Below are 16,421 nucleotides of genomic sequence, written 5' to 3'. Positions count from 1 at the left end.
CCAGGTGTGTCCCACCTTCGAGCCGTGCAGAACGCTTCTTTCACCACTACCAACAATCTGTGGCTCTTACCACATTTAGGACACCACTTGCAACACTCCTGGGTAAGCCTTGTTAATACTGATTGTTACCTGTTACCCGTATCAATTGCACTGCTCCTGTTTAACCATTAACTATTGCCTTGCAGCGGTCAGGGGTCCTTCCGGCGTTCCTGCTACCTGATTGACGGCTCAACACAGCTGTGGCCTCAAAGATTGCACAGACAGTGTATCCTTTCTGTCTGTGCGGTACTTGGGGACGGAGGTTCAATAATCTGCACGACCATCAAGATCAGAACAGTGTGCCCAAAACTGGTGCAGAGCATAATGCAGTCTTAAGCAAGTCAAACGATTGCTGGTGTTCTGAGGTCCATGGCAACGGCAAAGAAATGCCCTTCTTCGTCAAGGCCAGCATCGGTTTTATTACTAGTGAAAAATTTGGGATCCACAACCTACAGTAAGAAGCCATACCTATCAGGGCTCTGACTTCCTTCTGTGTATTTTGGGATGACATGCCAGAAATGTGTTTTATTCCTTCAGGTGTCAATCTTCTTCCCTCCTGACAACAATATTGACATTTTTTAAGCGAAGCTTTGTGACCATGCTTAGCTAGATGAACAAGTAGTAACACAGTGCCCTCCTTACAGGCACTCTCAGAGTCAGCAGCCAGAAGCAAATCGTCAACGTACTGAAGCAAAGTACAGGTAGAGGGCAATTAAAGGGTATCAAATTGTTCTTTCAAAGCCTTACTATAAATACTAGGACTCTGTGTACCCTTGAGGTGCATGAGTAAATGTAAACGAGCGTCCCCCTAAGGTGAACGCGAACAAATATCTACTATCCTTGTGTATAGGAATACTAAAGAACGCATTCTTTAAGTCCACAACACTAAAGTAAGTAGCTGTAGCTGGGATCATGGTTAAGATTGTCGTCACATCAGGCACAATTGGAAATTGTGGTGCCACAACTTTATTAATGGCACGTAAATCAATTATAAAACGGAATGGAATTACATTATCACCTTTCTTGTACACGGGTAAAATCGGATTATTACACAAACTTCCTGAAATTTCTTCAATCAAACCGCGATGCACAAAATCGGAAAATATACATTTCAAAGCTTGCTCGCCCTCAACCGAAATCTTATACTGGGGAATGCGTGGCAGCTCAATTCCATGTTTCAAAACTATCCTAACAAGCTCAATCTGTAAAATACCAACATCATTGTCGTCGACAGCCAACAAGCTCTCTGGTACATCAATGAATTCTGGAGGCAAAGGTCTAGTCAAAAATTGCGAGGCAGAAGATTGCTGTGGTGAAATCGTCAAGCGCACTCCATCAGAAGAACAATAAATCACTGCATTTAATTATTTTAACTATTTCAACCCCAGCATGTTCTCCCCACAATCCGAAGTCAATAGAAAAGGACACTGCTCTGTAAAGGGACCCAAAGAAATGGGTACCGGCATAGAGACCGGACAAACTGGTGTACCGGAAAACCCTACAGAAACATTGGTTTGCCCTGACAGTGGAATGTTTGGAACCCACAAACTATCAATGGAACACTTCTGTGCTCCAGTGTCTATCAAAAACTGATGTTTCCTATTTCCCACCATCATTTCAACGTAGGGACCTTTCTAATCAACGGGAATAGGTGTAGGTTCCAAACCCTGCTTCGGGCAATCTTAACGAAACAGAATATTATCAAAAGGAAGCTCTTCAGATAAATATGCAGTGGAAGGATGATCAAATATATTCCTAGTGTCCACACTCGGAGTCTGATTGTCCTGTGAAAAAGGTTGTTGAGGGTCCTGTGTAAACTGACATCTACCAGGGCCCCCTACACCCGGGTGACCTCTGGATCGCCTACCCACATTACCAAATGTATTAATCGACCTCTGTTGAAGGACGGGGCATTGTGCTCGCCAATGACCCTCTCGACGACAATAAGCACATTGATTAATATTCACAGGACCCAAGGGCCATACTGACCTGTAACCTGAGAGTTACCCCCTCTGGGGCCCCTAACAATTTGCTACAATAGCACCTTAGTTTTTAAATCGCCCTTCCATTTTTCAATCCCATCTTTTTCATTATTGACACGATTCTCATAGTACTGAGCCATGTGCAGTACTTCTGATTGCGATTTCGCCTGCCAAGCGCTCTCAGAGGACATAATCTGTGACTGGATGTCAGGCAGCAATCCACGTACAAATTTGTCCACAAATAATCTTTTCCCAGACTCTGTGCCTAAGTCTTGTCCACTGAAATCTGAAAATACCTGTTCGAACCGATTAAAGAACTCGGTAGCACCCTCAGACTTTCCTTGGACACCGGCCGTAAGCTTGTCCCAAATATTTCTTTTTTTTGGGAATTATGGTTTTTAATTTAGCAATAATTCTATCAGGCAGAGTTAATATCACCTGTTGTGGTCTTTCGCCAGCTGGCCTTTCCCCATCGAGTCTAGTTATATTCGCCCATGTAGCTCCCAACCCGGGTACATCGTCAATAGTTCTAACTTGTTTCCATAAATCTACGGGCAGGAGTACAGGAAACAATAAATCAATATCACCTAAGGTGAACACTGAGGATTGCAAAACAGATTCCATCTCTTTATAGAACCCTGTCGGATTTTTCCTAATATCAGGAATAGACTGTCTAATGGTGTTCACTTCCTGTCGTGAAAACAGGACGTGAACAAACTGCGATACATAATGTGTGGGACTGTTCACAGTGACTATACCCTGAGCAGCATCGGCCGCAACCTCAACCTTCGGGACAAATGTCAGAGGAACCTCTCTCATAGGCAACTGAGATGTAGGCAACTCCGAACACTTACTAAGCAACAGAGCCAAGTCGAGCGCTAAAGCAGTCAAGTGTCAAGTGAAAAAGCTCTTATAAATGTTCAATAACTCTGTGGGACAACTAACCTTCCTTTTTACACATTCATCCTGCAGGTACTCTACCATTACCTGTATCACTTTCCTCTGCATTTCCAACGTATATTGACTATATGTGTCATATACCTCAACTGGAGTTATCGATATGTCTGAAATCCATCTAATCGCATCTTTCTTACAAATTCGCATTTCCTCCGATATCGGTTTGCGACACGGGAGGAACCGTTTCTGTACATACATAGTTTCCTCTTCATCATCCTCATTCCGTATCCTTTCTAACTCCTTTCTATACTCAAATAACCTCTCGACATGCTCATTTACCTTCTCCACAGTGTCTCTGGAAAGTGCGAAAGTATTTAGATCCCTTAACCCTTGCGGAACATCTGCATTATTTAATCTTCCCCACATTATACATAACTGAATCCCCAAACCTTCAATAAAAACATTTTTCTCAGGAAAATTGTCCGCATTAAAAAGTGTGGAAAAAACACTAGCTTTATCATCCTTCTCCATACAATGCTTAGCCCATACAATTAACTCACGTTTCTTCTCCGGTGGTACAGTACTGCGAGTGACAACCTTTGACTCTGCACCACGATCGATTACAAGTGGCCCAAGACCACTTGGAAGAGAGGGAGTAGGCAAATTCGATGGTGGAGCTATAACTGGTGCGATAAAAAGAGGTGGAGGAGCAGGTGGAGGGACAAAAGCCGGAGGTGTAGGAACAGGTTGAGTAGGAAGAGCAGGAATAACAGCAGGAAAAGGTACAGCAGCGGGAATAGGAACATACAGAGGTGGCGCAGAGGCACCAGACCTTAGTTCATTTAATATTTTATCAATAAACTCATCAGAATCAAGAAGATCTTTGGAAGGATAGATTTTCTGAATACCAAGTGAGAAGGCCCTTTCCATATTTTTAGCCGACTCAGACTGTTTATCCTGGTCATATAACAACGCTTTTTCGGCATTCGTTTTATGACGGCGCGCATGTTTCTCTCTACTCTTAAGCTGTTGTAACGCTTCTCTTTTCCAATTCTGCAAAACATCAAATTCTGCAGGTCTAGCCTTTTTCTTTAACAAGACTGACTCCAAATATTCAATGTGAGGGATCACAAAACTACCATTGATTGGCCACTGAAGTTCGGAGGCATGTCTGGATTGTCTGTGCCGAATATTAAATACTATACTTCCAATGCCATGCTTACAGTACCTAGTACATGCCGGCGATCCCTCCTGTGGTGCAGGATGGCTAAATTCCAAAGATTGTCTATCACTGTGGAATAATGCCCTGAAGCAGGTAGACAATTTCCCAGGCATATCTCAAATTCTTGGTGTTACCTGGTCAATAATTGCGTCTGCAGATACAATACGCCAAAATTCAAATTGTCAGGGTTAAATTAAGAATCGGGTCACCACTCACCTGACCAAACCTAAGGAGGACCGATCGGTACTTCTAAGAATCTTACCCAACTAATCTTACCTCATGTATGGTGATTTCGGCAAATCTGCCCGCCTCTAAGTTGACCCCCGTCAAGATGCCGTCTCAGACCACAGGCTAATCGTCCAGGGATTGGATCGTGCAGCGCTGCTGAGGTGTCGTCTCATCCAGGGGCCCCTTCCTTTTTGTCACACCGTCCGATCCCGGTCCGATAGCGTGTGTCAACCTTCAAAAATCCGGTATCAATCTTGAGGGTCCCTATTCAGGCGCCAACTGTGAAAACAGAAATAAAATATCGAGGCTGAGTATCACAAAAGGAAATGCACCGAACACGGGTTACAAAGGAACATACAAAGTACTTTATTCTCTACTGAATTCAATTACAAAAACAGTGCAAAGTCAGATAGCTATCGGCCCTCAGTACAACACAACGAACTCCAGCGTGCTTCAGTGTGTTCAGTGAGAGAGTGTACATTAGAATGCATTCGCTTTTTATACATTTTGTGAGCGCTATGGCCAACCCCTCTTCGGGTTAATATTCTACTTTATACATCACCAATTCTAGGGTTCGTTGCCGAGTCTCAAATAACCGCATGTAACTGGTTTGTTTTTAATACATGTAACAATAAGCGTATGCATTAACTGTGTATTCTAAAGTTTCGTATTGCAGGTCTTCTTAAACATAAATACAATGTAGTAAGACAGATATTCTTTGCTCAATATGTAAATACATTATCATAATATATATATACTCGTGGATTGGTTTCATTACGCGAGTAAGATCTTTACACATAGGTCAACTTAGGACGAGGTCTCAGTTCATGACCTCAACAAGTAGCCTGCAGGCAGATTACACATTAGCGATGTACAGAGGTCAAGACGGCCATGTTGTATTTTACAATGACATCGTCCACCATTTTGGCTCACAGGGTGACTTTTCCACAACAAATCCTAAAATGGGGGTTTGACCTAAAATGGCGGCCTACATGGATTAAAGGTCAGGACCTTGCAACACAGAATACTCTCGCAAGCGACTTTGGAGCAGCTTGGCGTAGGCCAATATTAAATCTATTTTTTCACAATAGGAGGCACGATATTCTTTCTATTCCGACAATGTCACCCCCCCCCCCTTCTACCCCCAGGACACCCCATGTACCATTACCTGTTTGTGCAGGTGCTCCATTGCTCAGCAGTGTGGTTTGTGTTCTGTTTATACCCTTCAAACAAAGACCATGTATCCAACCTCTCCTTCCTGCGCCCCTTAAATGTCACTAGTGGATGACCTCCTCAGGCCATCCCCAGTATGGATTCCCTTCCCCGTGGCTGAGGTCAGGCTTTCATGGCTACCCAAGGTGGAGCACACAGAAGTCCATTGCATGCCGAATGGTGTTTTGTGATGAAGTGAGTCAAAGACCCTTATCAAATCCTAGTTGGATGCTTCCATCGTGATTTAATACCACAACTGTTCCATGAAAAACTCTCTCCGGTTTTACTGGTTTGACCTTCCCCTGGTAGGAGAGAAATGTTATGGATGGTCTAATCCTTTGAATGCAACATGGTGCACATGATCTTGATTCAGATACTGTCAAACAGTGTACGCAAGACTGAAGTGAAGTAGTGGCCAACCTCCTAGTGTCTGCTTTTCAATGTATGGTTTTATTTTTGAATCTACATGTGGGAAATCAAGAAAACTGTGATTCTTAAAGCGTATCATATTAAGGATGCAAAGCTAGCATAGAGAGGAACGAATATTTGAAAGGAGGGTGCAGCTGTGGCCATGTTACTTTCTTAAATGGGGACCTTGGATGGTGTAATACTCTTCAACATCCTGTCTTAAATATATACTTTGATCTTGATAAAGATTCAGGACAACCCTTAGAAGCTAAAGTGGACAGCTTGTGTCCAGCCATTGGACTCTTACCATTTTCATCGTATCGACTTCACCGCAGTGGATATCGCATCAGCTCTTCAGACCTTTAGCAACAATATGCCCCAATTTTTCCCCATCCATTTAAAGCTGGTAGTCAGCGATGTCTGTACTAACATTATCCTAGCATGATACGCTATTTAGTGTATATCTTAAAGATACGAGAGAGCAACTACATGGGGTGACAGGCGGTGTTCCTCATTTGGCCCCCGGTAATGGAATTCTCTTCCATTGTAACTTCGATAGATCAATTCACGGACTGTTTTTAGGAAGCAGTTAAGAAGCGATCTCTTTTTGTAAATGTCCCCTATTCCTGGTAAGCTCATGAGACAGACCAATGCAGTTTCTCGCGAATCACTTTTGTATACATAGCGCCTAGATGCAGTATTATTGGTCCCTCCTGGGGTATGCGCATAACTACTCAAATCAATCGTATATGTGATCTAGTGCCACTGCGTCATGGGGGGGGCTCCTGCCTTCTTGGCACTCAGTCACTTGTAGCTGTTGAACACTACTCGCAGCTTGTCCTCCATAATTGGATGAAGTATCCCAATACTACATGCACCCTTATTTAAACCAATCGTACGTTTACAAACCGCTTCAGTGCCACAGTGGCCTTGGCTTCGCTTTCTAAAGACAAGCATCAAAGTGCTTTTAAATTTAAGATGGTATATGCTCAAATTGTAGAGCTGCAGATAAGTGAGCAGGTTACTGGCGAGCTACATGAACTAATCTGGTTAAAGGTTCATTAGGCACAGACCACGCATGATTAAATTGCACATCTGGTATGTTGGGTAGCTAATAAACTTAATTGTATCTTGCACATTGCTGCTGGCCTTGTACATCTTCCAGGCATCTGAAAAATCCAGGGCCTCGTTTGTGAGGTGTTGTGCGAATTGCCAAGAACTTCTCACCCCCCCACCTCTTCTACCCTTGACAGACTCTTTGGATATAACCCAACGTGTACTAGCCCCAGATACATTGGCAGTAATACCTTAGATCATATCCTCTTCCTCCCCACCCCACCCCCGGCCCTAAAGCTATGCAGACCACAATGTGCTGAGTGACCTTGAAGCCTTCCCCATTTTTCTGATGGCCCGACAAGGGTCACGATAAACCCCTCAGCACCCCAAGATTGCAAGTCATCCCTGCCAACTTTTTCCAGCAGCGGATGGGTTTTTCAGGCCCCCCCACCCTCTGCACTTATGCAAACATCTCGCTGTGAGAAACCTTTAGCCAAACCTCAGATACTTTTGCTCTGATAAAATTGGGCAGCACCAGAACAAGACCATTTGCCCCCTTATACTTAAAACTCACTATCAACGAACGGTCCATTTGAGCTCTAGAGAAATGTTGGCACAATGCTCACAAATTGCAGGAACGTTTGTCCCTCAAAGCCTTGAGTTCCAAGTGGCAGACCCCAATGTTCAAAGCTAGGGCTGCGTGTTACACCACCACCACCACCACCACCACCACCACCATTAGGACAGCGCCTAATGGGAGAATCTTTTTTTTTCACAGAAGTCCAACACCAATGAGACCTCTCACCAGACCCACAGGTAGTAGAATGCCAAGAGAAGTGTAGGCGATACATATGTTCTTTATCAACAAGATCCATGCCATCACATTCCACATTGAGGGCTCCAAATTCTGCACTCCCTTTCTTGGAGCCCCGATGGGCTGTTAAACACTGGACCGACTTCACTTCCTGCTCACGTGAGCAACTTTTGTACACACATCCTTAAAAGTGATCTCTTAAACGAAGAACATCCTCCCGTCCATCACCTTTAATCTTACAGGCCCTGCCATTACTGCTCTTGTTAGAAGTCAATGCCTCCCTTGGTGAGGGCACATTCGCAGACATCCTAAAAACTAATCTTAAATGCCCACTCTTGAAGAAAAACACCTCAACCTGGAAGACCTCAGAAACCACTGCACAATGACGAGCCTCCTGTTTACCAGCAAAATCGAAGTGGCGTAACTAACCAAATACTTTCCAAAATCTAGCAACTTTTCCTGCTCCAGGATTACCAATCACATTGTGCCCCAAATACAGCATTCAAACAGCCACTACCAAGGTGGTCCACGATGCCCTTCATGGCATCAATAAAAGGGACTTGTGCCTGCTTGTCCTCCTAGCACTCTCAGCTATGTTTTAGACTGCCGACACACACTACTCGCCCTACTTGCACACAAGCTGGGCTTCTCTGTCAGTCTTGAGAAAGTTCACATCATATCTAGTAGACACATGGCTGTCCAGGTGGGCTCTTTCAAGTCTGCGCGATGCCCTGTCACCTGTGGAGTCCCCCAGGGGTTCCCTTCTCACCGCAGCTCTCATTCGCCTTTTATGTGGAACCACTCGGCTCACTCCTGGACAATCCCCAACCTAGTGATACGCCAGTATGCAGATGGTGCACAATCAAATGTCAAGGGCCTTCGAGATTCCACTCCGGCCTTGCAACCATCCAAAAGTGAATAGTAAGTGCCTACTTAAGCTGAGCCCCACCAAGACCGAATTCATAATCCTGCCACCCCTCCAAGCAGGAACACCCTCCAAGCTGGCTGGATGAAATGCCCTTAGACTGGTTCAATCCTCCCCTCCCGCTCTCATAAAATCCCTAGGCTTCATTGTGAACAGTGATCTATCCTTCTAACACATAACAAAAAGGGCTCACACATCTCATCTGATCTCTCTGCTCCGCAAGATCAAGCCCTTCCACTGCCTCAGGATGTGGTGCCGGGCCTAGTGCTCTCACATAATGACTTTAGTAATACCCGTCTTGCAGACCTGATCATTCACCTGGTCCTTTCAAAGCAGCCCACCATGCCCGAGCTTGCCTCATGACGTGCTCCAGGAAATATGACCACATCGCACTACAATTGCTTCCCATCCTGGCTATGGTCCGGTTCAAATTGCATGCCTCACCTGATTGGCAACCACCACCAGCATGCCGGCTTACCTGCTGGCCAATTTAAAACATCAGGTGGCACACGGCCCTTTCACACAAAGATGGGTCACCAAGCTGGAAGTGGATTGGCTTGCAAAGGAGAAAAATAGGACCAAGTCCTTCTAATGCTTGCCTGGTCCTCTGTGTGAGAAACCTGAAGGTGTCTCCCTAGCTCTTCCCCAGGCATCCGTCATCCAGATGGCCAGGACACGGCCATCGCTATTGGATCCAGTTCCTGGGGGTGGACCAGTGAGGAAGGATCACCTGGATGGGTGGTCCTCGGGGAGTGGGACACTGACGGGTGAGACGGGGTATCCCCCTTCTTTCAAAACCTTTTCCCCATCCTACCACGTAGGACATTCAAAACCACTGCCTCCTTTTCCTACACGAACACTTTCGCACAAGACAACGGACTAACACCAGAGCCGTTCACCTAACTTGTCCCAATACAAGGGTTCGGCAAAGTCAGATAATTGACCAGAAGCAAACACACCCGAAGGCCCTTTCCCTTCCCCAGAAGGATAAAAGGTAGTGCACAGGATAAGTAAGGCCGACTGCACGACAAGACAGCTATCCAGACCTGGCAGTTCAAGAGAAGGAGAAAAGCGTCGGAAACAGAGAGGGTAACCAGGAGTGAAGTGACCTTACCCTTTCTGCACCAGACTTGTGAAGCCTTCGTAAGAGGAAAAGTAAGACCGCAAACAATAGCTAGCGTGTGTTGCAGCAGATTTCAACAGTACACAGAGCGTGCCAACGCTGATAAGCCGGAGCGAGGGCAACTTCTTCTACCATGGTACTGGCTTTGACTCCAGATACAAAGAAAGACAAAGCTGTTCATCACAGTCGAGGAGTGAAACAATAAAGAAGCCAAACTGTGTTGAATCAGTCACCAAGTGGCCATGCGCGTAATTTTAGGTGAGGACAGGGGTGTTTGTCCCCCCCCAACTTTCATGGCACACAATTTTGTCCCCATTCATTTAGCTGGGGCACGTTTCAAAAGTCATGCCCCCCCCCAACATTTTCAGCAAAGTTACTCCACTGCAAGTGGCATAGTGAAAATGTTTTCAAAGAACTGTAAAATTAAGGGAAGACCAGCTGCAGAGGGGACCGGCACCAACTGGGTGCTGACTCGAGACTCTGATGGAAGGGACTCATGTTGATTGACACTACTGATACCAGAAGGCCGTAGGTGAGCCGCCACACTGGCCAAAGTGGTCATATATCGAAAGTCTTTGACCGGCAAACAGTTAAGAAAGCAAGGGAAGTGAATCCTTCATCAAGCGAAAACCTTTCAAAAGTAAAGGGGAGTGAATCCCGCTAAAATTAAATGTGAAGTGGCAAGAGTGAACCCAAAGGAGGGATGCCGATAAAGAGGGGCAAAGTCTAAAGTCCCAAGAAACAGTAGGTTGCCAAAAATTAACACAGCAGAGGGATGTCCACTGTGAACGGTTTGAAAAGACATTGACATCCACGAGTGCTAGGAAAGCCATAGTGAACCCGATGAAGGGATGCTGAGATTTGAGAGGGGTCAGTGCCCTGAAGATGGGGACCCAGGGGTGAGAAATCATCACCTTAAGTGCTACAAGGAAACAAACTATTATTCTGTTAATTGGAAAGCATCCCGTCTTCAAAGGCAAGAGATTTTATTGAAGAGACCACCATCGAAGAACCCGATAGCTGGTACGAAACTGTCGGCTCGAGCTGGGAAAGCTCGAGCGTGTGCCGTGCTCAGGAGACCCACCGTGTCCCATGCTCAAAGCGTGGGGAAGGGAGACCGCTGGGGATCACATCCTGACTTATTTTTTGTCAACATTTCTTTCTTTATTGAAACCCTTATCCCACACTCTTAGTATATTTAGTTGTAAGGATTGGCAATAGGTTTTGCTTAGTATAGACCCTTTTATTTTAACAATACGCCACCAGGACTGCCTCATTTTTTATTTGATGGTCAAAGCTTGCTCCGATCTTAGATTTAGGTTTAGATTAGGCGTTGTCCCACCTGCATACTGTTTAAATAAACACCCTTGAATCGTGATCAAGTGTCTGTCTTTACTGTTGACATCATGAGTTCCTTACACCTGGAACACCAGCTTAGTGGCAATCTGAACTGGCTCTTCAAATGCCATTTTATGTAACTGTGCGCCCCCTACCCCCGCTGACCCTTAGCCATGTATTGTACTGTGCTAGCGATTGATGTTTATTTGGAAAAATCTTGCTACCAGTGTTTTGTTCTATGGCCTGTACATCGCTACCTTGCTCTTGAGCTAGGCTTCCACTATAAACACGTATAATACACCTGCTGAAGTACTCCGCCTATACAGCATTATAAAACCATGTAATCCTTACTTTTTGGCCATGTGTTGTTTGTGTTCCTAGAGCGGTGTGATGACTGGGGGCTGGACCCCATGAAGCAGATCCAAGTCTACGATGGGGAACCTGCCAGGATCAAGTGCCCACTTTTCCAGGATTTCCTGAAGCACAACTACAGCACGGCGCACTCGGCGGGGCTGACACTCATGTGGTACTGGACCAGGCGGGACAACGACTTGGAGGAGCCCATCAACTTCCGCCTGCCGGACAACCGCATCACCAAGGAGAAGGAGACGCTCTGGTTCAAGCCGGCGGCGCTCAACGACACCGGGAACTACACCTGCATGCTGAGGTGAGGGACCATGTGGTGGATTTTATTTTAAAGAGAAGCTCAAAAAGCCCACACAAAGCATCATTTTTATTTTAATAATATTCAGTCACACTGATCACAATGTTTATTTGCCTTTATTGGGTGCCAGGCATTTCCTGCATTTGTTTTGCAGGGGGGGGGGGGCGGTCACCTGTCTGATTCCGACTTGTCTGCTGAATAGAGCAGAAATTGTTCTTAATTGCAAATCTTGGGGGAGGGGTGGGACATTGTTTCATCAGGTTCTGTGTCTTGAGTCGCGACAGCAGAACATGAACTCTACTTGCCATGCACAGCCTGGAGCGTTGTGGGAGAGGAGGGGTTGTGAATGCCAACATATTGACAGTGCTACTGGACCACCCCACCTCTAGAACTTCTCCACTCCCCAATCCCAAGGTTTAGGGAAATGGCACAAAAGCCAGACAGTGGACGAGAGATGGGGTGTGTACCTCTCCCTTTCCCTAACTCTGCACACTGCTCATGAAAGTACATCATACACCAGAATAAGGGCTAACCCAGTCCAAGGTACTCCTTTATCACCAGCACCTATGCCAGACCAATCCGGAGGTCAATCCTGATTTGCAAAAAAGGAGACGGACTCTGGGAGGTCAGTTCCATGTAAGTGACTTGACCACTACAACCCCTCAATGGCCCTTACCATACCCACTCTGCACCCCCTGAGCCCTCTTGAGGCCTTCATCCTTTGTCTAAAATGGGGTGTTATGGGGGAAGGGAGGGAGAAGGGTCCTCTCGAGCTGGGGTAAATCATTGTCAATAATGGCGCCCCCCCTTGTCCTGCTAGGGGTTGGCACAAACGCCAGCATTTACATAAGCCACAGAATACATTAAAATTATTAAAGGTCCATTGCATAAAGAGAGGTAAACTGTGCTCCTGGATTTTGTTGCTGTCATTCTACCCCGCCTTCCTTGCTCAATTAGGGGGCTATTTCACTATCAACATCAAACCAAAAACCTCAACGCACCTACCACCTTTTCTCAGTGCGAACACAGCTGCCCTGTCACTCCCCCCCTCACCTGATTTGAGCTGATGTGAAATGTAGAGTGCAGTCTCTGTGACAAATCAACTTCAGGGGCACTAACGGTCCAATAAAGATCGGTTTCTCAACCATCAATCAGCCCCACACCTCTAGTACACCAGAAGGTATCCAAAAAGATAGGATTAAACAATCAAAATTATAAACCTCCTTGTCCAATTTTGGTAACATGGCCGGAATGGCAGGCTTATCTCTGCAAGGTTGTGGATCATTGGTTAGTCACAACACTGTGAAAATACAATTATTACCCAGTGATTAAAGGGACAATCCAGTCAAGGTTGTATACAAATCTTCTCTATTATTATCACAACAGTTCTAACACACTACAAAATACAACCAACCCTGTAAAGGAACCCAGAGGACAGACAGTTTCACAAAGGAAAGGGATGAACTCTGGATACTGATAGGAGGATAGTCGGTAAAGCAATCAGTCTTAATTGTTCAAGTTTATTTGGTTTCAACACCAAGGGGGCAAAGGTCATAACTGTCATTAGGGGCCTTCGGAAAAGGACCAGGGGGACAGAACCACAATGTACCTGGTGCTTGATGATCTTGATGCCAGAGAGTGTCGAGTTGGTTCCAGGGTGCTTTGCAGCTCATGCAACAGAGTTAAAGACGGGAGAGAGCTGTGGGTATCAGGCGGCAGGCAAATCGGCAGCGTGGCTGGACGGACGGCTGCAGGCTGGCCTATAGAGCCACTCGGGGTCAAGAATTATTGTCTGTGCTGGTTGGCGGATCTGGAACACTAGTCGAGGTCTTGGATGGCTTTAGTGACTGCACCGTGACAAGTCGGTGTAGCAGGTTGCAGTTCGAGGGCTCAACTACCTCAAATGTCCTTTAAAAGATGGATCCTGGATGATGCTTGTGTGGCACTCCTCCTAGCTTCTTCGCTCGGCACCTGACATCCTTTAAGGCGGACGGCTCAAAGCTGTGGACAGTGTCTGCAAGCAACAGCCTTATCCTTTGGTCAGAGACTTTGTGGCACTTCCCACCTAGGAAGCTTGCTGCAGAGCCTAGCTGGGTACACTGTTGGTTGGTTGGGTACCAGTTCTGAAGCTGCTGGATGGGTTTTGAGTCCGGTGTCTCCCTCTGTTCCCTGGGAGATGTTTAGGGGAAGGGTCTTGCTTCCATCTTGTAAATCCTGGCCTTCCTTCCCTGGTTGAAGATATAAGGCAAATTGTACCTTCATCCAGGGTCCAAATGAGTCCTCCTTACTCCTTTTGAAGTCGTTGGGTGATCTGCTAAGTGAGGGGGTTCAGCCCCCTTTTAAAGCCAAATGGGCCCCAGTGATTGGTGCAGGCTAAACCTACCTTAATGAACCAATCCTAGGTCCCCACCAACAATCTTCTGTTATGCATGAGGTTATAACCAGAGTGCTTTGCAACAGGAAAGGTAAGGGGTTGCAACATGTACTGCTAAGTCCCACCCATCTTCTTGTCTGTTGTGTATTAAAGTGTCTTTCTGGTTAATTGAGCTCTCTAACTCCTGTTCAAACCGCAGCATTCCCTTGCTGTGTGTGGCAAGAACAGACTTGTTTGTCTCTATCAAATCATACTGCTTCCTTGTGAAGGGGTGTGATGCTGGAAATGCATTGGAGGGACAGGGCCTCCGTATCCTTGTCCTTTATGGCTTTTTAACGTGTTCCGTTGTGTTTTCTGCGCAGGAGTTCATGTGGGACTACTGGCGGTGCAGCTCTCTTGGTTTGGTGAACAGACTCATGGGATACCCTTATGGCACCCATGGGTGGGGGTACAACCCTGTGCCCCTAGTGTATGCTTTTGGGCACCTGTGTGTGACCTACAGAGCAGGGTACGGGCTGGTGGCAGCTTCGTGCTGAAATGACTGGTGCCCTGAGCGTCCTCCATTTTGGGATGCCCAGGCCCTGTCATTGGAATCTGTAGATTCCTGATGGAGACAAAATGGCCCCCCATGGCCTCTTGCCTTCCATCGCCTGTTACCTTGAACTTCCCGAAGTCCCGGGAAGCCCTGCCTCTGTCCCATCCCCCTGACTGGCTGTTGAGTGTAAATTCCATATATGGTAGTGTGGTGAAGTGCTGACCACGACCGTATGTTGTGGGTACGCCTGTGGGTGGGACCCGGGTGAATGGAGTGTGACGAATACGCATTCTATGTTGTGGGTGTCTAGTATCTGGTGATCGACACAATGACTGAGACAGCCCTGCCCGAAACCGGTATGAATGCAGTATGAGGTGTTGAATGGCTCGGTACTTGTCCCAACACGCATAACTTGTTGTGAGTGTCTGGAGAGAAGTGAATGGCCTGAATGCACTGTGTGCCTGATTGGTTTCCTGCCGCATGAATGCCATTTGTAGTGATTGGGTGCTTCTGTGTGACCCAGCGGAATGAATGGGAGATCAATAGTATATCTGGGGACCTCTCACTGCTAGGAATCATGTTCAGAAGTGTTCAGAGCTGAAGACCAAACTACGAAGAGTAACTGGAGTGAAACTGACGCTTGACCTTGAAGCCCTGCTGGAGGAGAAGAGTTGCTGGTACTCTCCTTCGCAATCTAAAAGCTGCTGTGTCTCCAAGGACTGACCCAGAGAGGACCCGGTAAGGTGCCCTCTTCCCGAGATGCGAGGGACCATCATGCACAGCTGACCTTTGCCTAAGCTCCCTGGTAGACAGACCTTCGACAGGCTGCCGACCCGATACAGGGACTGCTGCGGAACTCCAAAGAGAAGCACCCGGACTGTTGTCTGCCACTGACGACCGCCGTCGCCGACTGGAGACGCTGTGCTCCCGTTTGCCTAAGAACTTCATTGATCCAAGGACGCTCTCGTCCGCATCGTCGCTGCTGGAGAAGACCTGACCGTCGGTGCGCCGAGGAGCATCCGCCAGTGGGTTTCCCGCCACCCAAAGACCACAGACGCCGATGACTCGACGCCCTTGCTGGGCCACATTTCTTCAAACTCTTTGCGGTCCAGAACTATCAACACCGAGGTGCCGCGCACGCCTCTTCCTTGCAGGACGTTTATGCTTCCCCATCAACGGCACCGCTAGGAACGACGCGGCCACTTCACCGTCGTAGCTCGACTTGTTCTGTCGGACGTTCGACCCGTGACTCCTGCCTGAAAGGGAGGACAATCAGGAAGGGCCGTCGATTCCCCGACGCGGAACGCTACAACGCCAAGGTACTTTGGGGTTGCAGAACTATTGGAAAGTCTAGTGGGAACAATATATGGACTGGGCTTGTATATTTCTTCTACAGGTTGCCCAGGTGGGGCATCTCCACACAGAACTGTCTAGTGGTACGGGGCCAGTATTCTGCCAATTGCTCAACCAGCTTGCTTTCCTTCCTCTCTCTACTGTTGGTTTCCTCTTTATTCTGATCTGTGTGTCATTCTGACCGCATTCACTTTAATGAGATCTAATAACGTTAGTGGTACCACTTTAGAAACTGTATATATTTACCATTG

The 16,421-nt window shown here is 46.7% G+C and overlaps 1 protein-coding gene across 4 annotated transcripts in view; it reads left to right on the top strand.

Annotated features, from left to right (window-relative positions):
* The window catches only part of IL1RAP (interleukin 1 receptor accessory protein), a 681,332-nt gene that overhangs the window by 381,081 nt on the left and 283,830 nt on the right, over positions 1-16,421 (top strand). For all 4 annotated transcript variants that reach the window (XM_069617446.1, XM_069617447.1, XM_069617444.1 and 1 more), the window contains exon 3: positions 11,626-11,911. In XM_069617446.1, coding sequence (XP_069473547.1) covers positions 11,626-11,911 — 286 coding nt within the window. The remainder of the gene's footprint in view (positions 1-11,625; positions 11,912-16,421) is intronic.

Source organism: Ambystoma mexicanum, chromosome 10 (genome assembly GCF_040938575.1).
Source record: "Ambystoma mexicanum isolate Mex_15411 chromosome 10, UKY_AmexF1_1, whole genome shotgun sequence".
NCBI classification, from domain to species: Eukaryota; Metazoa; Chordata; class Amphibia; order Caudata; family Ambystomatidae; genus Ambystoma; species Ambystoma mexicanum.
Note: the sequence above shows the minus strand (reverse complement) of the source record. Positions and strands in the feature narration are given on the sequence as shown.